This window comes from Phyllobates terribilis, unplaced genomic scaffold (assembly GCF_046119375.1).
Source record: "Phyllobates terribilis strain yellow unplaced genomic scaffold, ASM4611937v1 Scaffold_13__5_contigs__length_258822181, whole genome shotgun sequence".
NCBI lineage: Eukaryota > Metazoa > Chordata > Amphibia > Anura > Dendrobatidae > Phyllobates > Phyllobates terribilis.
The window spans coordinates 123,690,794-123,716,101 of NW_027362773.1; the positions used below are offsets into that span (position 1 = coordinate 123,690,794).

General features: G+C 44.6%; 1 protein-coding gene across 3 annotated transcripts in view; it reads left to right on the top strand.

The window, feature by feature from the left end:
• The window catches only part of PPP2R5B (protein phosphatase 2 regulatory subunit B'beta), an 82,211-nt gene that overhangs the window by 35,815 nt on the left and 21,088 nt on the right, over positions 1-25,308 (top strand). For all 3 annotated transcript variants that reach the window (XM_073658595.1, XM_073658594.1, XM_073658596.1), the window contains exons 4-5: positions 16,783-16,884; positions 23,794-23,886. In XM_073658595.1, coding sequence (XP_073514696.1) covers positions 16,783-16,884; positions 23,794-23,886 — 195 coding nt within the window. The remainder of the gene's footprint in view (positions 1-16,782; positions 16,885-23,793; positions 23,887-25,308) is intronic.

Below are 25,308 nucleotides of genomic sequence, written 5' to 3' on the forward strand. Positions count from 1 at the left end.
CAAATTAAAAATAATTTTTTTCTGCATCTAGCTCTGAAAAAATATTTGGGCTTCTAGCAGTGTGTGGGACTTGGTCTATTAGTCCATCTATACTGACCTCCATCAGGTTGCAAATTGAATAAAAAAAATTTCTGCATCTAGCTCTGAAAAAATATTTGGGCTTCTAGCGGTGTGTGGGACTTGGTCTATTAGTCCATCTATACTGACCTCCATCAGGTTGCAAATTAAAAATAATTTTTTTCTGCATCTAACCCAGCCAATAGTTTTGGCCTAATACCACAGTTTGGCCACTCAGCTCTGCTCGGTTACCATCCATTGTTTTTTTGTGCAAACAACTCCAGAGCTGTGAATTAGTTAACCACCAAAATGAGTGGAAAAAGGCCTGCTGCTGGTGGAAAGGGGAATAGGCGTGTTGGGAAGGGGAAAAAAGGTTGTGTCCGTGGGGTAGGTGCAGAAGAAAGACCATCTTCCAGCCAAACTAAAATGTCTACTTCTTTTAGCGGACAATGTGATAAGATCCCTTTCTTACGGCCACGCCAATCGCTACAAATTCCAGATGAGGCACAAAAACAGCAGGTGCTTCAACGGATATCAAGTGCTCCTTTAAGTGGGCTCTCCTCCACATCAACTTCAACATCACAAATACTCCAGTCCTCAAAGGTGTCACCCAAATCGCACTTGTTTCCTCACAGCTCCCAAATCTCCAGCTGCCCGTCTGAGTATGAGGTAGAACAGATGGTTGAGTCTGCAGAGCTGTTTACTCATACTATAGCCTGGGAATCAGAGGTCGACTCCAGCGCTTCTGTGAATCCAGACGAGGAAATGATCTGCACTGATGCCCAGAATCTTTATGAGTCGGATCCAGGACCAGACGCAGAAGGTTCTGACCATAATGTAGACCCTCATTCCCAAACTGTAACTCCTGTTGGTGGAGACAATGAGGAAGACGATGATAAGACTCAAATACCTGATTGGAGCGACAACTTTAGTTTTTTGTCAGGGCAGGAACAGGTTGGCTCTGAGGACGACGGGTGTGATAACGCACAGGGTGATGATGATGAGGTCGGAGATCCCACTTACTGTCAACCCACAGTCAGCCAAGAGATGAGGTCAGCAGAGGAGGTGGAGGAAGATGCTAGTGACGACGAGGTCAGGTTGCGCCTTCCTGGACAGAGACGTAGTACTGGAAGCACGTCAACAACTGCATCCTCAAACACAACTCTGCCTCTCACCACAAGTCGTGGTGGCTCTTCAGGTCGCATGGGTGCTAAGCCTTGCATAGCCTGGGCATTTTTTCAGATCGATAAAGATGACCCAACTCGTGTTATCTGTAACATTTGTCAGCAAAAGCTAAGTAGAGGCCAAAAAATACATAGTTTGAGTACTTCATGCATGAACCGGCACATGGACATGAAGCATAAGTTGCAGTGGGAAGCTCAGTGTGCTACAATGCGGTCTAGCCGGCCGGGCCAACCACCGTCTGCCATATCTTGTGCATCCGCGGCCTCTTCATCCTCTGTGACTGGGGGGACAGCAGTCACACCTGTTTTGGGGCGCAGACCTGCCACCTCTTTACCCGCAACAGCCAGCGTGATTGGCAGGTCATCATTTTCTTTGGAGGTGGTAACACCAGCTGGTCTTGAGCGCTGTCCGACATCGATAGCACCACCTTTGGATCAAGGCAACCTAACATGTCCGCCTGCATCTTCCTCACAGACCGGCAGTTTGCCGGGGACACCCTTATCAACCCCGTCTAAGCACAATAGCCAGCCCTCGGTCCCTCAGATGTGGACAAGTAAAAGACCATTTCCTCCTAGCCATGAGAAAGCTAAGAGGTTGAATTTCACCATCTGCAAGCTCTTGGCTACAGAAATGCTGCCTTTCCGCCTGGTGGACACAGAGGATTTTCGAGACCTTATGTCCGTCGCAGTGCCCCAGTACCAGATGCCCAGTCGGCACTACTTCTCAAAGAAAGGTGTGCCTGCGCTCCACCAGCATGTCGCACACAACATCACCGCTTCTTTGAGAAACTCTGTGTGTGACAGGGTGCATTTCACCACAGACACTTGGACGAGTAGGCATGGACAGGGGCGTTACATGTCGCTGACTGGGCACTGGGTAACTATGGTGACAGCAGGACAAGGGGCTGCTGTCCAAGTCTTGCCGTCCCCACGAGTTGTGCGTCAATCCTCTTTATGTCATTTTTCCTCCACTGCTTCTGCCTCCTCAACCTCCTCTCGGTCTTCCACCTGCACCCAAAGCCTGTCTGGTCATGCCACAAGCTTTCTAACTGCGCAGAAGGGATCCTGCACACCTCCTTACTATGCTGGCAGTAGGGCTCAACGTCATCAGGCGGTTTTTACATTGAAATGTCTGGGAAATGTGAGTCACACAGCTGAGGAGTTGTGGTCAGCTCTGGAGAACCAATTTCATGAATGGTTGTCTCCACTGGACCTGAAACCAGGGAAGGCCGTGTGCGACAATGCTGCAAACCTGGGTGCGGCCCTTCGCCGGGGCAATGTCACACACGTGCCTTCTATGGCTCACGTGTTGAACCTGGTTGTCCAGCAATTTTTAGCCCACTATCCCAGACTAGATGGCCTTCTGCAGAGGGCACGGTCGCTGTGTGCTCACTTCCGCCGTTCGCATCCCGCAGCTCAGCGACTTACATCTCTACAGAAGTCTTTGGGCCTGCCACTTCACCGGCTAAAATGCGATGTGCCTACCCGGTGGAATTCAACTCTGCACATGTTGCAGCGACTGTGGCAGCACCGACAAGCCCTGGTGCAATACGTTCTGACGTATAGCCTGGGCCAACGAGATTCAGAGGTGGGGCAAATCACGCTGGAGGAGTGGTCTCAGATCAGGGACCTATGCACCCTTCTGCACAGTTTTGAAATGGCGACGAAGATGTTTAGTGCTGACGATGCCATTATCAGCATGACTATTCCGGTGATTTACATGCTGGAGCACATGTTAAACAGAATTCGGAGTCAGGTGGTGGCACAAGAGGAGGTGGAGGAAGTAGAGGAGGAGGAGTTGTATGCGGAAGGGCTAACATCTGCAAGGTCCAGACGGTCGGCAGCACCAGGGCGGCAGGCATGTGAGGGTGGGGGAGATGATTTTACCAGGGCGCATGGTAGCAGCCAAACTAGTGAGGAAGGTGCAGGAGCCCAGGAAGAAGTGGAGGACGAACTGATGGAAGACTCATCAGATGAGGGAGACCTTGATCACATTTCTGTTGTGCGAGGTTGGGGGGAGAGGACAGAGGAAGGAAGCATGATTGTTACCTCGCCACCAACACAACAGGGACTTGGTGCTCCTGGATGCGCAACACACATGAGTGCCTTCTTGCTGCACTACCTGCAACATGACCCTCGAATTGTGAGAATTAGAAATAATCCTGACTACTGGGTTGCCACACTGTTAGATCCCCGGTACAAAAGTAAATTTGCAGAAATTATTCCTGCCATAGAAAGGGATGCACGCATGCAGGAGTATCAGCAGAGACTGTTGCAGAATCTTACATGTGCTTTTCCACAAAATACCAGTGGTGCACGTAGTGAATCTCACAGTTCCAACTTGCCAACCGTGGTCTGTATGGAATTGTTCAATAAAGGGCCCAAAATTAAGATAACATAGATGGGAGAGGTCTCTATGAATAGGAATTCCTAAGTATTTGATACCCTGTGAGGGCCAGGCAAAGGGAAAGTTGGACTGGATGGAATCCTATATGGATTTAGGGAGGGAGACATCGAGGGCCTCAGACTTCGCTGCATTGATTTTAAAATTTTACCATGTAACAAAGTGATCTATTTCAGCCATAACAGCAGGGATGGATATATGTGATTGAGTGATATATACTAGGACATCATCAGCAAATAGAGAGCACTTGTACTCGGTGCCTCCCACCTCAATCCACCTAATATTGGGGTTATGGCGAATTCATGAGAGCAGGTGCTCCGTCACTAGGATGTATAAGAGAGGGGACAGAGGACATCCCTGCCTTGTCCCATTGGTGATTGTGAAAGGTGATGAAAATGTTCTGACGCACCCCCTGGGCCTTGGGACACCCGGAGCCGGACCCTTTTTGGTGGATGCTGGTGGTTGTAGTCTTCGTGGCGGCGATCCGGTTCCGTGGCTCAGGGCGGTCAAACCAGTGGCGGAACTATTTATGTGGTTTTGATGTTTAAATGTCCGACTACGCCACCCGTGGATTGCGGTCAGAGTGAACCGCCGCTACAGGGCAGACCACTGAGGCTGGTGTTGTGGGTGCAGCAGAGCGTAGCATAACTCCCCACGGGAGGAGTATAGCCTCAGGGCAGTGTATGCGGAGGATGGGGGTGATGGTGCAGGGCAGCAGCAGTAACGACACGGAGTCAGTGATGCAGTTCAGGGCCTTTACTCACAGTTCTTATTATCCAGACCACGTCTGCAGGTAACGGCTGCCCACGTCGTACTGTGCTCACCAGGTGAGGGGCTCAGACAACTCCCAGATAACTTTGGAGCGCTTCACAGGACCCCCTTTGTGTGTCCTTTGTCTGGCCTTTCTTACCAACACTTCTGTCCGGCTGCCTCGGGCCTCCTCTTGGTAAACTTGGCGCCAGTTTCCCTGACCCTATGTGGTGCCTTCCTAGCGGGTGGAGCAAGGGGCTGCGCCACATAAAATGTCAGAGCCTCCGGTTTCTAGCTGAGGGTCGTTTCCTGCCTCCACTAGTTCGGGGACCGGTCTCCCCCTTTGGCCTGACCCCTCCACGCAGGTGGATTCGGGCGTGCGGTGGCGACTCGCCCGTCTGCACCCCTGGGATCCCTTCATTCCTCGTTCCTGGAGCCTTCTCCGCTCCTCTTCCTTCCTTCTCCCTCTTGCAGGCCTGGGCCTCTGTTACTAGGCCCGCCTCCGGAGCAGAGCTCATGCAGAGCCCCTGCTCCCTGCCACTTCTGCTCAGACTTCTCTGCACTGAACTAAGATGGTGCCCACCTTTTATACTCCCTTCTCAATGCACCCAGGAACTGCTTCCTCCCTGCTCCCGCACTGCAGGGTTCCCCTTCCTCAGTGTTCCCTCCCCCCACTCCAGCCAGGGACAGGGACTGTCGTGCCCATCTCAGGGGCATATTGGTCGCCCTGCCCCACGGCAATGTGGTGTAATGCATGCAGGTGTCGGGTCCTGATCCACACTCCATCCTTATCTGAGAGTGAGATATCACACCTCTGGGTGAGGTGCAATACGTCTGTAGCAACCGAGCCCTCGGTGCTACAGTTCCATTTATCTTCAGCCTAGGTGACGTATTGTGATACAGGGCCGTGATTTTGGCTATAAAAGGGTCCCCTAGACCCCTACCCCAAGCTTTTTAAGAGAATCATATATGGCGTGCCAGGAGACTCTATGGAATGCTTTCTCAGCATCCAACGAGAGTATCTACTTACAAATTTTTAACTGCATCTAGCCCAGGAAATACTTTGTGCCTAGTAGCAGTGTCTGCTAGTCAGCGGATTATCCCGGCTGTTAAGCAAGCTACACCACCTGTAGTTTGGACACTTAATTTTTTCAAAGGAAATGCTTCGGGACCACGGGATACTTAGTGAAGAGCATCAGGAGGCACCCCAAGGCATAGGGGCTGGGACTGGCACTAGGATGCCTTGCGGTGGACAGCCGAGCTCGATCCTTATAAAAGCTTTTTAACTGCAGCAGCTTTAGTGGACGCTACTGGAGCTGGAATTACGCGGCTGCTGGCATGAGACTTGCCCTCCAATAGATCCTTGTAAATGGATTTAAAGTGTATTCATTCAAATTAGAGGGACAATTTAAATTAAAAAGCTTAGAGCTGCCTCCACCACAGGGGGGCTCTCTCGACCCACCAGCGGACAGGCACCAGTATTGGGAGAGGGGGGCTGGCCGTCAGGGTTCACCGCGGCTCTGGCACAAACCCGGCGACACGGAGGTGGCACGGGCAGGAGCGGACTGGCCGTCTCGGCTTCTCACTTTTTGGATTTTAGAAGGGCATGACATGCCTATATCTGTGTCTCCCCCTCCTTTTACTCCTCCACCTCTTTTCTTTTCGCATGACTATATGTACTTGTCACTTTTCCATGTGTTAGTTGTGTCTTCTGAGCAGTTTGTCAGCTTTTGGACACCTTTGAAGGTGTTTTCTATGTGTTTCTATGTGTTTTTGTTTGCCTGCCATTGGTTTTAACGGTGTTCGAAGGTGTTCGACGAACAGTTCGACGAACAGTTCGGCGAACACACGGGTGTTCGACGAACCGAACCGAACTAGAACACTACGGGGGTGGCTCAACACTACTCTCCAGCTCCAAAGGGAATGAATGGAGGGCAGGTGGCACATGTACACTGTCGCTCCTTTCTTACCGGGATAAAAGAGCCCCGTTCTGCCGATCAGTGCAGTCCGATCCCCATCGATCAACGAGTCCTGAGAATAGGTGATAACTTGTTTTAACCGGACAACCCCTTTAAGTTTAGCTGCAATGACAGACACAGCCATGGAAAGATGTGGCTCTGCTTCCAGAAACAAATCAAACTTTTTGTTTTCATCCTGAAATACTCTTTTTAAGGGCGTATGCCCGAGCTAGACCTGTCCCACAGTGACAGATCAGGATGCCAGAGCCGCTCATCGTGATTACAGAGGATGAGATCCTGGACTCATATTCCAGCACATTGAAGATCCTTATGCATATGCATCCTGGCATTGTGATAGATGTCACCCGAGCAGCTTTTCCCAGCATCAGCAGTGCCAATCATTATGATTCATAGCTCAGTGCAGTTTGTCCCCTATCTCTACACACCCGCATTTGCTGTAGAAAAAAAGTCACATAAAATCTTTACATAGAAACTCCATCAATAATTTGAATTATTATTGCTTAGTTTTAGTCCTTTTTTCTTTTCTGTTTTTTTTTAGCCTTTTCTTTTTGTTTTGGGCACTAGGAGATTTCTATTGCTCAATATTTTAGTTGGTATCTTTTTTTATTTTGAAGGTCTTATGCGGTAATTGTTTTTTCTTCACGTTCTGTTGAAGGGACTTTAATTAATAATGTTTACTGTAAGAATGTAAAAGCTAATTGTCTCTTGCATAATCATGACAAATAGACATTATGTAATACATAACACTGCTACGGCACAGAAGAGCAAAATAGAAGATTTAATAGTTAATAGTCTATATTTAATAGTTAAAGGGAAATTGTCAGAACATTTTTCTTCTGCAAACCACTACCCCTTTGCTTAAATATCAGTATTTTTTAAACAAAACAAAAAAAAAACCACTTTAATCACTGTATCATAGGGCTTGCTCACACCACCGTATTTTCCATTCAATCTTATTCTATGGGGCTGTGCATATGTCTTATTTTTTTCCTTGCAGCATGTCCGAGTTTCATCCAATTATTGGACATCACTCGGCCATGCAAGTCAATTAATGCGTGCAAATCATCAGACTGCACTCGGATGACTTCGCACTGACACAGTGGAGAAGATGGAGAAATCTTGTTCTCCATCTTCTCACTTGTGCTACGATTCTCTCATCCGAGAGAATCGGATCACACTATGCTCACACTCTGATGAGAGTTTGATCTGTGTCATTTCGAGCCAATTCTCTCTGATGAGAGAATCTACAGTTATGTGCCCCTGCCCATATATTAATTAGCTGATGCCAAGAAGGTGGAGCTGCTTTGAGAAAAGTCAAGCCATCACTACCCTAATTGTGTGCTTGACGTACCTAAGGATGGGGCGCATCATATCCAGCCTGTCCGAAATTTTATGCATCTTCTAGTTCCGTTGCATGCACCGTGAAAATAAGTACAGTGCCGGATTTTAACCCAGCTTCATATGGCTCCACCTTCTTGACTCCAGCAAGATAATTAACTTTACGGCATGCACAGGGATTAAAGTGCAATTTTTTTTAATAATATACTGATTTTATTTTGGCTGGTTTGGACATAGAAAGCACAGCAGGTAATGTGACAGTGGATGTTCGCAGAGGAAAGGTCTCACTTTTAGGAAAAAAATGAATAATCACTGCGTGATATCATACTACATTATAACTCGATGTGGATATATTGCTATATATTCACATTACCCATATCATCATGACAAAGAAATGGAAGATGAAATGGTGGTCCTCTGTCCATTCTAGAGAAATCTTTAAAATTGCTTCTTTGACAGATTGCATGGTGATAGGTTAGTGGGCATTGGCTTATGCCGACCGAAAACATGTCAGGGTGATCTTGTATAGATATGTGGGTTATAGAGTTTATGATACAATTTTTGATTCCATGATGGAATGGGAATTGCCGCTGCCGAATCTCTTCCGCTGTCGGTGCTATATTAGTCAGGCTTTTGCAGAAAAACATGACTATTAGTATCCTTATCCAGAAGTCACGCAGCCTTTTACACAGACCCTGGTAAGAGTCAGCTGTGTGGGTTGTTTTATACAATATCTATCTCCAATGCAAATTCCGCTTGGCAGACTTCAATCACTGCTTTGCTTCTTGTTAAATGATGTCAATCAGAGACGGCCAACACAGAGGTATCACTGCACCCCTCCTACTCCCCAATGACAAATTTTTACCAAAAGAAGCATCTCGGAGGTGTTATTTTTTAATACGACAGTAATAGTTATACACTAAGAGTGATAATGTAATGCTGCATGTTTTTCAGCTGAGCATTTCTATATTTAGTCTATTGATTCATGATGTACCAGTGACAATACAGAGAAAGTAGGCACGAAGTGCATCACGTGCCTCACTGATGCCACAGGTTGTGATAATTTTTCTGTCTTCGTGTTTCATCGTGAATGGTCCAAAGAAAAATACTGAGACCTGACATACAGTACAGACTAAAAGTTTGGACACACCTTCTCATTTAAAGATTTCTCTGTATTTTCATGACTTTGAAAATTGTACATTCACACTGAAGGCATCAAAACTATGAATTAACACATGTGGAATTATATACTTAACAAAAAAGTGTGAAACAATGAAAATATGTCTTATATTCTAGGTTCTTCAAAGTAGCCACCTTTTGCTTAGATGACTGCTTTGCACACTCTTGGCATTCTCTTGATGAGCTTCAAGAGGTAGTCACCGGAAATGGTTTTCACTTCTCAGGTGTGCCCTGTCAGGTTTAATAAGTGGGATTTCTTGCCTTATAAATGGGGTTGGGTCCATCAGTTGTGTTGTGCAGAAGTCTGGTGGATACACAGCTGATAGTCCTACTGAATAGACTGTTAGAATTTGTATTATGGCAAGAAAAAAGCAGCTAAGTAAAGAAAATCGAGTGGCCATCATTACTTTAAGAAATGAAGGTCAGTCAGTGCGAAAAATTGGGAAAACTTTGAAAGTGTCCCCAAGTGCAGTTGCAAAAACAATCAACCGCTACAAAGAAACTGGCTCACATGAGGACCGCCTCAGGAAAGGAAGACCAAGAGTCACCTCTGCTTCTGAGGATAAGTTTATCCGAGTCACCAGCCTCAGAAATTGCAGGTTAACAGCAGCTCATATTAGAGACCAGGTCAATGCCACACAGAGCTCTAGCAGCAGACACATCTCTTGAACAACTGTTAAGAGGAGACTTTGTGCAGCTGGTCTTCATGGTAAAATAGCTGCTAGGAAACCACTGCTAAGGACAGGCAACAAGCAGAAGAGACTTGTTTGGGCTAAAGAACACAAGGAATGGACATTAGACCAGTGGAAATCTGTGCTTTGGTCTGATGAGTCCAAATCTGAGATCTTTGGTTCCAACCACCGTGTCTTTGTGCGACGCAGAAAAGGTGAACGGATGGACTCTACATGCCTGGTTCCCACCGTGAAGCATGGAGGAGGAGGTGTGATGGTGTGGGGGTGCTTTGCTGGTGACACTGTTGGGGATTTATTCAAAACTGAAGGCATACTGAACCAGCATGGCTACCACAGCATCTTGCAGCGGCATTCTATTCCATCCGGTTTGCGTTTAGCTGGACCATCATTTATTTTTCAACAGGACAATGACCCCAAACACACCTCCAGGCTGTGTAAGGGCTATTTGACCAAGAACGAGAGTGATGGGGTGCTACGCCAGATGACCTGGCCTCCACAGTCACCAGACCTGAACCCAATCGAGATGGTTTGGGGTGAGCTGGACCGCAGAGTGAAGGCAAAAGGGCCAACAAGTGCTAAGCATCTCTGGGATCTCCTTCAAGATTGTTGGAAGACCATTTCCGGTGACTACCTCTTAAAGCTCATCAAGAGAATGCCAAGAGTGTGCAAAGCAGTCATCAAAGCAAAAGGTGACTACTTTGAAGAACCTAGAATATAAGATATATTTTCAGTTGTCTCACACTTTTTTGTTAAGTATATAATTCCACATGTGTTAATTCATAGTTTTGATGCCTTCAGTGTGAATGTACAATTTTCAGTCTTGAAAATACAGAAAAATCTTTAAATGAGAAGGTGTGTCCAAACTTTTGGTCTGTACTGTACGTTTTTAGCGGATTCAAAATGATTGCGACTATGCAAAGTATCTTAAAGGGGTTGTCCAGGCTTGGGGTTCAAGTCTGTACTCTCTCTAAGTGCACACTGTCAGGTGCCAGCGCCTTGACTACAAGTGTTCAATTTGCACACATGCGGTCATGCGCCGACTAGACGTGCACGGCCTCGCTCCATACAAGTGAATTGAGCAAGTCTAGTCGGAATGCAGCCGGAAATATGCAAATCACATAGTTGCAGTCACATGACTGCTCACTCCCCGGTGTTGGCACCGGAGAATCTTGACACTACACACTGTGTATGCTGTGAGGAATCACAAGTCTGCAGAGTGACTGTAAACTTGAGCCCCAAGCCTGGACAACCCTCCTAATGCCCAATACATGAGATTTTATTTGGTATGGAAAATGTACTTTTGGCTTATACCATCAAAAATAAAATCAGAATCACATTATTTTTCGCAAAGTAAATGCATGCTTCTTGTTAATATACAGACTTAGCCCAACATACAATTTCTTTCTTGTATCTTTGTGCCTTTTTTCATCTCAAGCCGCCCATTTGTGCAACCAGCTTCACAAAGGTGAATGGGTGGTCCTATTCTTAAACTGCTAAAACAATTTACCAGCAGCACCTTGTGTCTCCTCAGTGCTGCACACCTCTCCCTCCCTCTTTTATATGTTCCTAACTATCCCCACCTCTCTGAGTTATCATCAAACTAATGTAAGTGTATAAATCACCTTCTGATTCTGTGCACTCTGTGCTCCTATATAATACCCTGCCTGGCCGATTATATCTTCTGCCATCTACATCAGTATAACTGACTGTGTGTTTTTACATCATTGTTAGCTGGTTTCTAGCTCAACATTCCAGCAATTCTCCACAATGGAGCTTGTAATAGCTAGGCAGTGGAGAGCTGAGCTGTGACTGTTGTCTGCTGCTGAAAGATCAGAGATGTGAAACTGCAAATGGCTCTCTGCTGATGCATATGGCAGAGGATTATTTTCTGCCATATTCATCAACACTGCAACATTCGCAGTTTCACATAACTGATTTATCAGCTTCAGGCAACAAACACAGCTCATTGCAGGAGAGTTGAGCTCTGCTAGAAACCAGCTATCAATTATGTAAAAACACTCAGACAACTATACTGATAGGCAGGGTACAGTACAGGAGCAGACAGTGTGCCGGAGCACAGAATCTATTCTAAAGGTTGAATATACTCTACCTCAGAATTGGAGGCAGTGGGGAGCTATGCTTGCATGAAGCCAGCTAATATAGTCTGCACTGCGTGTGATCAACCAGGAGATTTTGGTAATAACCCTTTAAGGATGACGCCCCTCCAAAAAAAGTCCAACTTTTCACATGATTCTTTGTAAGTGCCCTCACAATTCCACTTTAAGAGAGCAAGCTAAAATCTCAGTGCCCCAACTGGATATTCCAATAGCACCAGTCATAAACCTTTAGCGTTTCCATTGCCTTGCCAGACATATTTCTTTTGCAGTGCCGCTACAAATGACAGCAACAGTATCCCTATAATGTTAGCCACAATATTCCAGCCACAGTGTCCTCCATAGCAGCAACCGCATCCCTCCAACAGCACCTGAAAAACATTTTATTAAAATGTTCTCCACACTCTCACTATGTGACATTGATGTCTGTCTAACGAAAGAGATACAAGGCGTATTCAATTATTTTCCATCTTTTTATGGAAAATCATTTCTTGAACTGCATAAACCTGTTTTTTTATGCATGTGACGCGCCCCCTGGGCCATATTCTTTAGGGGAATACCCGGAGCCGGATCAGATGGGGGTTGTAGTCTTCCGAGTGGCTGAGACCCGGTCCGTGCCCAGGGTGTCAAACTCAGTTGTATGTGGCAGTCCTACAGATGTTATTAAGTTCTTTATTGTCGACTACGCCACCCGTTGTATTGCGGTCACTATGGCCGCCGCTGCAGCAGGGTCCGCTGAGGCTGATGGTGTAGGTGCAGCTTTTGGTGGTATAACCCCCAACGGGTGGGGTATAGCCTCAGGGGGTCAGGTGCAGAGGATGGGGGTTGTGGTGGTGCAGCGTAGATGTAAAATGAAGACAGAGTCGGGTTGTGCAGTTTAGGGTATTTACTCACTGCTGATGTTCCGGTCACTCCAGCTTCAAGTGACCTCCCGAGCCGTGCTGCATCCACCAGGTCCTGGATCCAGCCAACCCCCAAGCGAGTCCGGAGCGTGACCCTGAGCTCTCCTTCTGTCCTTTCTCTGGCCGTCCCCACTATTGATCCACCCAGGTCCAGCTCCCTCGGGCCTTCTGTTGGGAGACCCTTGGCCTTGGGTTCCCTGACCCTCCACGTGGTATGCCTTCGAGGTGGATGTGGTGGGTGGCCGTGGCAGACGCTGCCCACGGCCTCCGGTCTCTGGCTAGGGTGTGTTTTTGCCCCCACCAGCTTGGGTTCCGGTACCCTAATGCCAACTCTTCACCCGCTGATGGACTTTGGGTTCTCAGAGTTCCTTTTCTGTTTCCCCCTCTGGGTCTTTCTGGCTTTCTCCTCTCTCTCTCTCTGGGACTGCTCTGCTCCTCTTCCTCCTCTGACTTCTCTCTGCAAAAGGCTGACAGACTGACCGTTCTGCAAAGACTGACTCTGTTCTCTGATGGTGCCCACCTTATATACACCCTCTATGTGTGAGCTCAGGTGACCAGCACCCAATGAGCTCCTATCTTTACCCAGGCTGCTCCCCCTATCTGCCCCTACACTACTTGGGATGTACCACCCCCCTCCCACTCCAGCCAGGAACAGACTCGGTCGTACCTGCACATTTCTAAGTGGGAGTACCGTTGGTCTGCTCCTCGGAAATGGGATGTGTGTAGTGCATGCAGCTTTCTGAGCTCAGATCCACACTCCATCCTTACCCGGGAGTGGAATATCACACCTCTGGGTTGAGGTGCAATACCCCTGTAGCAGCCGAATCCTCAGGGTGCTACACATGCTTATATGGCAGCTGCATTAAAGATGTATCGTCACAATGAGGGCTTATAATACTTGATAGTTTGCAATGGCCTGAAGGCCGCAATGTGATAACATTACTTATGGTGGTTATTCTTAACAGTGGCTGTTGCCACCACCATTAGTATCTAGTCCCTCATAACAGTGGTTGTACCACTCAGACAATTAAAGGGGCTTTCCAACCCTTATAGGCCACTCTCAACTCGCTGGGTGGAGCGGCCTCATGCCCGCCCAGACCGCACTTATATCTGCCACTCCTCTTCCTGGGCCTCCTCAGCAGCGGTGTCTATATGCTGTCATTCTTCTCCTTTACCTAGTAGTAAATACTAAATAAACACTTATTTCCCTAAGAATAAAGGGTATATATCAGCTGCATTTTGCCATATAATCTGAGAGCAGCAGAGACCCTGATTCCAGTGGTGTGTTACTGACTAGACTGTGTTTTGCTGTTTCCAAAACAGTCAATGTTTTATCAGCAGGAGATTATCTCTACAGGACTAGGTGTCTGGTACCTCCTGGTCCAACCACACCGCCAGCACTGATTAGCAGCCTTCTGTCACTATATATATATATATTATACATAGAAAGCGGCCAATCAGTGATGGGGGCGGGGCTATACAGAGCTCAGCATTCTGAGCTCTGCTAGATCTGCAGCAGAGAAGGCTGTGATGTTATCACAACTCCAGCACCCAGTAAACTAAGTAATACATCACTGGAATCAGGGTTTCTGTCCCTATATCATGCTGTTTTCAGATTACAAAGCTAAAGCCTGCTGAAAGATTCCCTTTAAGTTTCCATGATGAGTATTTGGTACTCCAGTTTCAGTAAAGTGTATAGGATTTATATAAATCTCCTGCCCACTGTGCTTTTTTAATAGGAGTAGGAGGAATAAAAAAGGAATGGCACAATGGTGATTTGTTTTTTGTTTTTTTATGTAGGATATAAATATTTGCTAAAAAATATGTTAGGAGAGCAAACTAATTTTTCTTTATCTTGGGCAACTGAACTAAAAATTTTGGACAGTTATCATATTTTTTTGTATGGGCAAATGGCAAAACTAAAGCAGATGATAAAGAGTATACTGTAAGTCATACATATGTATTCCCTGCAATTACTGTGAGCTGTAAAATGAGGATAATTATAAACACAATGACCCACTCAACAGCTTTAAAAAAAAAAAAATTACAGATGCATCAATTTTCTTTCAAAGACGCAGTAATAAAGTCTCAGGTTTTTAGGTTTTCTTTGTAGCCGTTCTCTGTGCTGGCTAATAGATTTTCTAAATAAAAGACTATCCTCTATTAAAGGGAATCTGTCAGCAGGTTTTGCTATCTAATCTGAGTGCAGAATAATATAGGCCAAGAGAGCCTGATTCCAGGGATGTGTCATTTATTAGGCTGCGTGTTGTAGTTTCAATACAAGCAGTGTTTTATCAGCAGGAGATTATCAACACCAGACTAGGTCTCATGTGCACAGCAGTCCAACTAGTCAGTGTAACCCCGCCCCTAGCACGGATTGGCAGCTTGCTGACAGTGTACACAGGAAGCTGCCAATCAGGGATGTGGGCGGGGTTATACACACCTCAGTATTCTGAGCTCTACTAAATCTACAGCAGGGAAAACGTGGGGGACAGGGACGTAATACCATCACTATACAAAGCATCATCTGGAATATGCAGTCTAGTTCATATAAAGTATGCCCTGGATTTAGAAAGTGCACAAATAGCTAAAAAGCTGTTAAAGGGCATGAAGGATCTTAATTATGGAGGAAGATTAGAATTACATTTATGTAGTCTTAAGGGGAGACACGATTAACTTGTTCAAATACATAAACTGCTTACATAAAATTAAAGTCAAAAGTTGTTTCATCTAAACCTCCCTCAAAAGACAAGAGAGCACTCCCTTCATCTGGAGAAGGAAAGTTCAATCTCCAAAGGAGACGAGTCTCCTTTACCATAAGAACTACTAATGTATGGAATAGTCAACCTCGAGGGCTGGTGATAGCGGCAACAGATGATGGTTTCAAACAAGGTTTAGATGCATTTATATAAGAAAACAACAGAAATAATTATGGGAATGTTTAACCCCTTCATGACCGACGACGCATATTTACATCATCGGCCGGGGTCCCTGCCTTTGATGCAGGCTCACATGCTTAAAAAAAAACAAACATATATTTGGTATCGCTGCGTTCAGAAATGCCAGAACTATCAAAATATAAAATAAATTAATCTGATCGGTAAACGGTGTAACAAAAAAAAAATCAAAACGCCAGAATTATGGGGGGGTTTTTGTCGCCACAACATTGCAATAAAATGCAATAAAAGGCGATCAAAACATAAGCTCTGACCCATCCCCAGATCCTGAAAAATGAAATTGTTATGGGTCTTGGAAAAGTTTCGACAAAAGCGAAAACAATTTTTGACAAATTTCTCCATTTTTTTTTTCACCACTGAAATAAATAATAAATAAAAACTAAATTATATCATTTAAAATCATAATATACCCGAAAATCATTTTAGTTTTTTTAAATAAGATCTGTCTCCAGATTTCACAATTTAAACTGCATGGAGCTAGTGTACTTATTTTGAAAATCAATGTCAGAATGGGTACATAATCCTCAAATTAAAATTAGCCTTTCATGAATCCAGCTAGAGTTGGACTCATAAAATGCTCATCTTAATAGTAGGCAGCAGAACTTTAAGAAAGGACTACACAGCCATTGTAACTTGACAGTAAGCACAATAGCCTCGTCAGGCCTAACAGATCTAATTTGTGTTGTATTTTAGGAAATTCGCTGGACATAGCGAATTCGATAAATGTGCCATTCGATTTGCCTCTGGTGTGAATGGGCAGGCCTTCACATAATGCCTTGCAGCTATCACATCACTTGGTATAGCAGAGCCAATCAAGAAGGTCTATTAAAGCATGTATAAAAGCAGAGGCAGGGAATGCAGCAGCCATTTTTAGGGTAAATCTGGATAATGAGAGGATGTTACATCTTTAAGTGAATTGGATACAGTCCTAGGAGACCGCAGAGTGTTATACACATCTTTCTGGGTAATTAGAATACTTGTGATTCACTGCAAATCTACTTTTTTTAAAAATTTAATGGACTTGGTGAATCCGGATTTCAAAAAATGTGTTCATCTGTAATGTGTATGTATGGAACGTGTAGTAATCAGTGTTATTGAGGGGTAACACATTTCACTATTGCGCCATTTTTTAAGTTACCTGGCAAACAAGTAAAACAATAGAAGTTTAACAAAAATAAGATCATTTCCTGACAAGTAATACTCCTAACTTTATGCTTTTTCTCCAGATCTCAGTGAATATATTTCGAACACTGCCGCCAACTGACAACCCAGAGTTCGACCCTGAGGAAGATGAGCCAAATTTTGAGCCTTCCTGGCCACACCTGCAGGTAAGTGGACATGGTACTATGCACATTCCCAGATTACCTCTACTTTCACAGAAAGATATGCACAATAGTAAAGCAAATCAGATGTCACAGCACAAACTGTATACATTTTTAAATAGCTCATAGACCTGGTGAAGCAGGTGTACTTCCTTTGAAAATCCGTGTTAGAATGTATTTCTCATTCTTTATGAAAGTTTCCCTGCCTAATATTAAAACATTTTCTAAGTCTAGAATGACTTCTAAAAGGCTCATTTTAATTTGAGGTATTACACTACCATTCTGACATTGATTCTATAGTAAGTACACCAGCGTCATCAGGAGTAAGAATCCATTTAATAATCTATGCAGTTTATATTGTGAAATCTGACAGATCCAGTTTAAAGGGGTTGCCTGGGACTAAAATATCAATGACATATCCATTGTTCAGTCCCGGAAAATTCATTTAAGTCTATTTAGTATAGGCGCTGCGTGAGGACAATGCCAAGAGGACACGTCAGAAAGCAAGCGAATGGTCAAAATTCAAGCTGAAGTCAGAAAACGGGAGCAATCAGGAAGACAACATGACAGGAGCACAGAACAGACCTGTAGACCAGATAGCAGAACTATTGACTGGCAGTGGGAGTTAGAGCTTCAGGGGTTTAAATAGCTGACAGTCCTGAGCTGAGCTCTGAGGAAGGAGTGATCAAAAGCAGAGCAAAACTAACCCCATAGCTTCCTAATTAAGCAGTACCACAAGTCTCAGGAAAAAAACAGGACTGTCGCTGTAACGCATCGCCAGCAATAAAGTCGCTCCACAGCCCAGTGACTAAAGCAGGAACAGAGGAGACACGAATTGGCACAGATGTTACAGACAGTCATATTACTTTCCTTTCCATAGTTGCACTGTATATATTACATACAATGCAACACATACAGTATATACAGGGCAAAGCAAACAAAGAAATAGCGTTTATAAAAAGTCCTTTCATGTAGTGTAGTATTCACCCCTTTACATTTGCACCTTATTAACCCCATATGAATTATTTTGCATGTATTTTCATGGATCCTTACTTTGCAGGTAAATGCCCGATCGTGTCTAGGTCAGTCTGTAGATATTTCCTGTGGAGGCAGTGCCGTGAAGGCTGTACTCTACATCATTTATGAATACCTTGAAGAATAACCATTGCAGCGCTGAACCTTTGCACAACTTAGAACAGTAGAACATCCTAAGTATGAATCATTGACCACAGCTCTCTGAAGATAGCTTTTTGACTAGAGGGGCCAGTAATAAAATATAATGGCTGATTTTTTGATCATCATTTTCCGGGAAGAGAACAACAGGGAACACAAAGTATCTGCACTTTACAACATGAGAAAGCCTTAAACTTAATTATGTCCTGTGAAAAATTGCCCTTTGATGCCCTATATTATAGTTGGTTTGTTACTCAGTTTCCCAAGGACACGTACATGGGCAGGAGGCTCTTTTACATCCCAAGAAAATTGATTTAAGGGAGTCTTTCACCATGAAAACTAGATGTAAGCTGCTTTTACAGTCCAATACCTGCAGTATAGAGGTCCCTTTCTGTATTTGTACAGAAAAATGGTTTTATTGCATATGTAAAAGAGGACTCCTCAATGCATCGTTGGCCAAACCAATGGCTCAGTGCATGCTCTATCAATATGCTGGGCATCTCCCCTTAGTTTGGTTGACAGCGCTCACTTGGACAGGACAAGAATTGTCTAAACTGATTCTCTGGCTCTGGATGTTCTCACTGACACTGCAGAAGCTGAACAGCCACATGCAAGTGCAGAGTGTCAGTGCAGGTGTGCTGTCATCCCTCTTTCCTGTCTGTGGTGCCCGCTCGCTGCTTCGGATCACACAGCCACTCCATACTGTTTGATTATATGTGAATATGCAATAAACAATTAATACAAAAGAGGACAGTGCAGACCTACAGAACGATTTGGATAAGCTGAGTAGGTGGAGCATTAAATGGCAAATGAGGTTTAACGAGGAGAAATGTAAGGTCATACATATGGGAAGGAAAAATGGAAGTCACCAATACTCACTGAATGGGAAATCATTGGGGAATTCAGAGATGGAGAAGGACTTGGGCATCTTGATTGATAGCAAACTAAATTGGAGTGCCCAAAGTCAGGCCGCTGCTGTAAGGGCAAACAGGGTAATGGGATGTATCAGAAGAGGTATAGCTGCAAAGGATGAGAACATTGTTCTTCCACTGTACAAAGCACTGGTCAGACCACACTTGGAATACTGTGCTCAGTTATGGGCCCCAATATATAGAAAGGATATAAATGAGCTTGAAAAGGTACAAAGGAGGGCAACAAAATTAATAAAGGGAATGGAGGAACTGCAATACCCAGAGAGGTAGGCAAAACTAGGACTATTCAGCCTGGAAAAGAGAAGGTTGAGGGGGGACATAATAAATGTGTACAAATATGTTAGGGGACAGTATAGAGATCTTGCCCGGGATTTGTTCAAAAGGAGGGATATTACGGTAACAAGAGGGCACTCACTAAGACTGGAAGAGAAAAGGTTTCAGCACCAGCATAGGAAGGGGTTCTTTACGGTAAGAGCAGTGAGAATATGGAATTCACTGAGTGAGGAGACGGTAATGTCGGATTCACTAAACCAGTTCAAGCGGGGACTGGATGCATTTCTAGATACCAGGCAGATTTCAGCATATACTTAAAAATAAAATAAAATAGGTTGATACAGGGATTTATTCTGACTGCTGGTTTCAGAGTCGGGAGGGAATTTTTCCACAGGTGAAGATTGGCTAAATCATTTGGGGTTTTTGCCCTCCTCTGGATCAACTTTAGCAATTACAGAACTAACAGGTCGAACTTGATGGACGCAAGTCTTTATTCGGCTTTACAAACTATGTTACTATGTTAATATATATATATGTGAAAATAAAGTATACTAGTATATAGTATTTACCTATCTGTATATACTAGTAAATTATGCTTGAAAAAATGAATATCAAGGTTTTAGGCAAAGAAAATTCTCTAATATGTAAAAGTCTATCATGTGGCACAGAAGCTGTGAAGGTTTCTGCCTGCCATATCATATGTGATGAGTTTGTATCCTTGCAGTGAACAACTAGATAATGAAGGCAAGATTTAAAGGGAACCTGTCACAAAAAAACCCCTATTAACATGCAGACATGGGGTTAATCTGCAGGTTAATAGTGTTCTGAACCTGCTCAGAGCTGGCAATTAGACCTCTGCTTCCAGGAGGAAATTAAGTTTATTACCCCCCGGCAGCGTTCCACTTTCAGTCACGGGGTGGCGCCAGTGTGGGTTCATCACCGCTCTGTGTATAGAGAGCGGCAGCTGTAACCACGACCCAGCACTGATTGACAGCCGAATGAGCGGTGACTGAACCTGCATCGGTGCCGCCCCTGTCACTGAAGCCAGAACTCTGCCTGGGGAAAAAAAGTTAATTACCTCCCGGCAGCGTGGGTCTAAGTGCAGGCGCCGGGCAGGTTCACAACGCTATTAACCTACAGATCAACCCCATATCTGCAGATTAATAGTGTTTTTTCAGGTGACAGGCTCAATTTAATTAAATATATGGAGGCATCCAATAAGATTACAAGTGGACCACCATGGTCACAGCGGTCGCTGCTGCAACCGGGCACAGTGGGTCAGGGGCCCAGTGGGTGAGGGTCAGAGCCCGCCGACACCAGCAAAAGCTTCAACTGGATGTGCGTCCGAGGACACACATGCAGCTGAAGTGTATTGCGGCGCATGGGTCCGCGTGCCACAATACACGCTGCCGTTCAATCAGAGGCCAGCAGCTGACGCTGGCGTGCATGTGACGGAGCACATGGCAGTGACGTCACACGCTGCAGTCGCACACTGAAATCAGCTGCTGGGTTCACAAGAGGACACGCGTGGCCCGGGTGCGAAGGAATGGTGAGGTTTTTATAAAAAAGATCAGTGGCCATACTATTATGGCTGACTGTGGACTGTGCATTATATTTTATAGGATTACTATGGGGTGCATTATACTTTATGGATGACTATGGGTGTGCATTATACTATTATTGATGAATGGGGTTGTGCATTATACTACATGGATGACTATGGGCTGTGCATTATACTTTATGGATGACTATGGGCTGTGCATTATACTTTATGGATGACTATGGGCTGTGCATTATACTACATGAATGACTATGAGCTGTGCAGTATATTATATGGAGGACTATGGGGGTGCATTATACTTCTATGGAGCCCCATGACTTCTGTGTACGCCCCTGGGGAGCATAATGGTTTATTTTCTTCTATACATTAAAGAACAGTGGCAGAACAGGGGACGTATATACCAGAATGGGGGATATACATACCAGGTTGGGGCCCGGGATAAGGGACATATTTACTAGGATAGAGGGTATATATATATTATAATATTCAGGATGGGGGGGCAGGTCCAAATCTTGCACAGGGGCCCATCAGTCTCTAGTTACGCTACTGCAAGTAGATCAAAGCTGTGTGTCATTACAAACACCTCTGCATCTCTCATCTTATAGCACTGTCAGTGTATGGGGAGAAGGAGTAGATCAGAGTTGACAATGCTGTGGAATGAGAGTTGCAGTGGTGTTTCTAATGACACACAGCACTGCTTGTTTTCCCTGCTTATTATTACAGTAGATGCCGGAAATGGGGTCAGTGAGGAGAGCAGCGCTGTGTGTCGTTACTCACACAGAGAAATCTTGGTCTGTCTCTGGGTGATATTCTTTTTTATTTATTTATTTCAATTAATTCAGCTCTGAAGCCATTATTCCAAGTCAGTTTAACCCACTAAAACTGGTGACATATCCTATTTAAATATGTGATTCATCTAGAAACCCCAGAAAACTGTATGAAAAGTCGTTTCTACATGTTGAATGGAGAAACACAATGTATGTAGGGGTTTTCTGTGGCTAGAACTTTGATTTGAAAGAGTGGCAATATCAAGCACATGGATGGGTTGCTTTTCCTGGATAAACTCGGCAGCAGTATTTCATTGTTGTCTCATTCACTTTAATGGGACTATGTTGATATACCCAGCATGGTGTGTTTAAGTTTGTCAGGGATGTCACACACACAGGGCCAAAATGAAAAACTTGGACAAAGTCGCGGGCCAACCAGTATACAGGATAATGATCCCACATAGTCCTCCATACAGAATAATAGGCCCCACAGGGTTCTCCATACAGTGTAATGGGCCCCATATAGACTCCATACAGAATAATAGGCTCCACATAGTCCTCCATACAGTATAATGGGCCTCACATAGTCCTTCATACAGAATAATGAGCCATAGTCCTCCATACAGTATAATGGGCCCCACATAGTCCTCCATACAGAATAATGAGCCATAGTCCTCCATACAGAATAATGGGCCCTACATAGTCCTCCATACAGTATAATGGGCCCCACATAGTCCTCCATACAGAATAATGGGCTCCACATAGTCCTCCATACGGTATAATGGGCCCCACATAGTCCTCCATACAGAATAATAGGCCCCACATAGCCCTCCATACAGTATTATGGGGCCCACCTAGGCCTCTGTACAGAATAATGTGCCCCACATAGTCCTCCCTACCGAATAATGTGCCCCACATAGTCCTCCCTACAGAATAATGGGCCCCACATAGTCCTCCATACAAAATAATGGGCCCCACATAGTCCTCCATACAGAATAATGGGCCCCACATAGTCCTCCATACAGAATAATGAGCCCCACATAGTCCTCCATACAGAATAATGAGCCCCACATAGTCCTCCATACAGAATAACGGCCCCCACATAGTCCTCCATACAGAAACGGGCCTCACATAGTCCTCCATACAGAATAATGAGCGCCACATAGTCCTCCATACAGAATAATGAGCCCCACATAGTCCTCCATACAGAATAATGGGCTCCACATAGTCCTCCATACAGTATAATGGGCCCCACATAGTCCTCCATACAGAATAATGGGCCCCACATAGTCCTCCTTACAGAATATATACAGAATAATGAGCCCCACATAGTCCTCCATATAGAATAACGGGCCTCACATAGTCCTCCATACAGAAAAAAGGGCCTCACATAGTCCTCCATACAGTATAATGGGCCTCACATAGTCCTCAATACAGTATAATGGGCCGCACATAATCCTCCATATAGTGGGCCCCACATAATCCTCCATACAGTATAATGGCCCCACATAGGGGTGGCGGTTCTGGTGTCGGGGGCCAAATATATAACCACCCTGCGGGCCAGATTTGGCCCACGGGCTGGAGTTTGACACGTGTGCCCTACGATGTGGATCATGTGCAGGAACATAAAGCTGAAGGGGCTGCCATACCCCATGGGCCCTTCAAACAGCTGATCTGTGTTTGTGCTGAGAGTTGGACCTCCACTCATCGAATATTGATAGTTTATCCTAAGGGCTTGTACACATGGCTGTATTTTCAGTCCACGTCTGATCTAACAAAACATAGGATCGCACTTGGACCAATGTTATGCTATGGGACCGAGCACATGTCAGATTTTTTCCTTGCACCGATCAAGTCCTAGGAAAATCTGGCAGCATGTCCAAGTTTGATCCAATATTTGGATTGCACTCGGCCATGCAAGTCCATGTATCCATGGAAAATATCGGACTGCACTCGGATGACATCTGATTTCAGTCTGATATCCAAGGACTGACAGAATGGAGGAGATGGAGAATTTTTTTTCTCCATCTTCTTTTCTTCCAGGAGAATTGGATCACACCATGAGCCAACTCGGATCAGAGTGTGATTAGCATAATCGGTCCTATTCTCTTGGATGAGAGAATATACTCTCATGTGACCCTGACCTAAGAATATACTATCACTATTCCCAGCTCCTTAATTTCCATTGTCTCTTTATGTCTATCTCTAGTTGGTATATGAATTCTTCCTCCGATTCTTGGAAAGTCAGGACTTTCAACCGTCATTGGCTAAGAGATATGTGGACCAGAAGTTTGTCCTTATGGTGAGTGCTTTCCTAACAATACCGGAAGCCATGCTCTTCTACTACCATGTTGTTCTCCGCGCTCACAACATACGCCGCCCTGACTGTAATCATCATAATCAGCACAAACATTTTTAATATTGATGTTACTAGGTAACCATGTTTGTGCAGACAGATATAATGTAACCTACTTACGCTCTCCGGTGCGCATTACTGTCTTTCTTCCACCATTCTCTCCCATTTGTCTCACTTAATAGCTACAATTTGTAAAGAATGAAATAAAATTGCTACAGCTCCAGTGCTGTGGTGATAAAATGACTAACGGAGTAATTGTCTTCTATGATAATATTGCTTTTTTATTTTTTTTTTTATTATATCCATCTAAACCGAACTTATAGAACCCTATGAACTCTTAAAGCGGATATGTCAAAAAATTTCAGAATACAAATTGCATATATAATTAGATAGATCTATTAGACCTGATGAGACTGGTCTACTTACTTTGAAATTGCATGTCAAAATAACTGTATAATCCTGATATTAATTGAGGATTTTATGTGTCCTGAGAAAGAGTTGAAATTGCCCGTGAAATAATACATATTCAGTCTCCGCCGCCTTTGTCTGATTCACAGCTGCAGCTTGTACTGAGCAGAGTGAGATCTCAGCTGCAGGGAGAAGGTACACTGAGGGGATGTCAATCAGGCTCGGTGGGCGGAGAATGAATTTCAATTTTGAAAAATTATTATACAGCCATTCTGATATGGTTTTTTTTAAAGTAAGTCTCATCAGTTCTAAGAGATGTACTTAGTAATTTATGCCATTTGTACTGTGAAATCTGGCGACAGATCCACTCTAAAGACATGAAAAATACATCCATCTGAACACAGCCGATTCATCAAAGATTTTATGCCAGAAAACTGGTGTAAAAAGTTTGATAAGTTGCAAATTTTTTTTGTGTCAATAATTTTGCAACCTTTTTCATTCTCACGCCAGTTTGAAGCAACTCCTCCAAAATGGACAGAGATTGGGAGGGGGCATGGCCACACCCAACTGTCAAATTCATGACTGCATTTCTTACTCTTACACCAGAAATTCTACTCCAGTTCCTGACTGGCATAGCATTTATAGCAAGGCACATTGAGGAGCACGACAAAGAGAAATAAGTGGCATGTGCCTCTTAATGAATTCGGTGCATCGTACTCCAGTGAGCCCTTCATAAAGATGGGCATGCGTAACTTCAGTCTTAAAGGGGTTGCCCACTACTCGAACAACTGCTTTTGAATCTCTGTTTCCACCCAATAAAATAATAACACTTATACTAGCCTCTGGTGCTGGAGTTGTTCCTGTGGCTCTCCTGGGGATTGCATGACATTGTTATGTCACGCCATCACCGTAGCCAATCAGTGCTGGCTTCCCTCTCCCCTCTTTTGTACAAATCAAGAC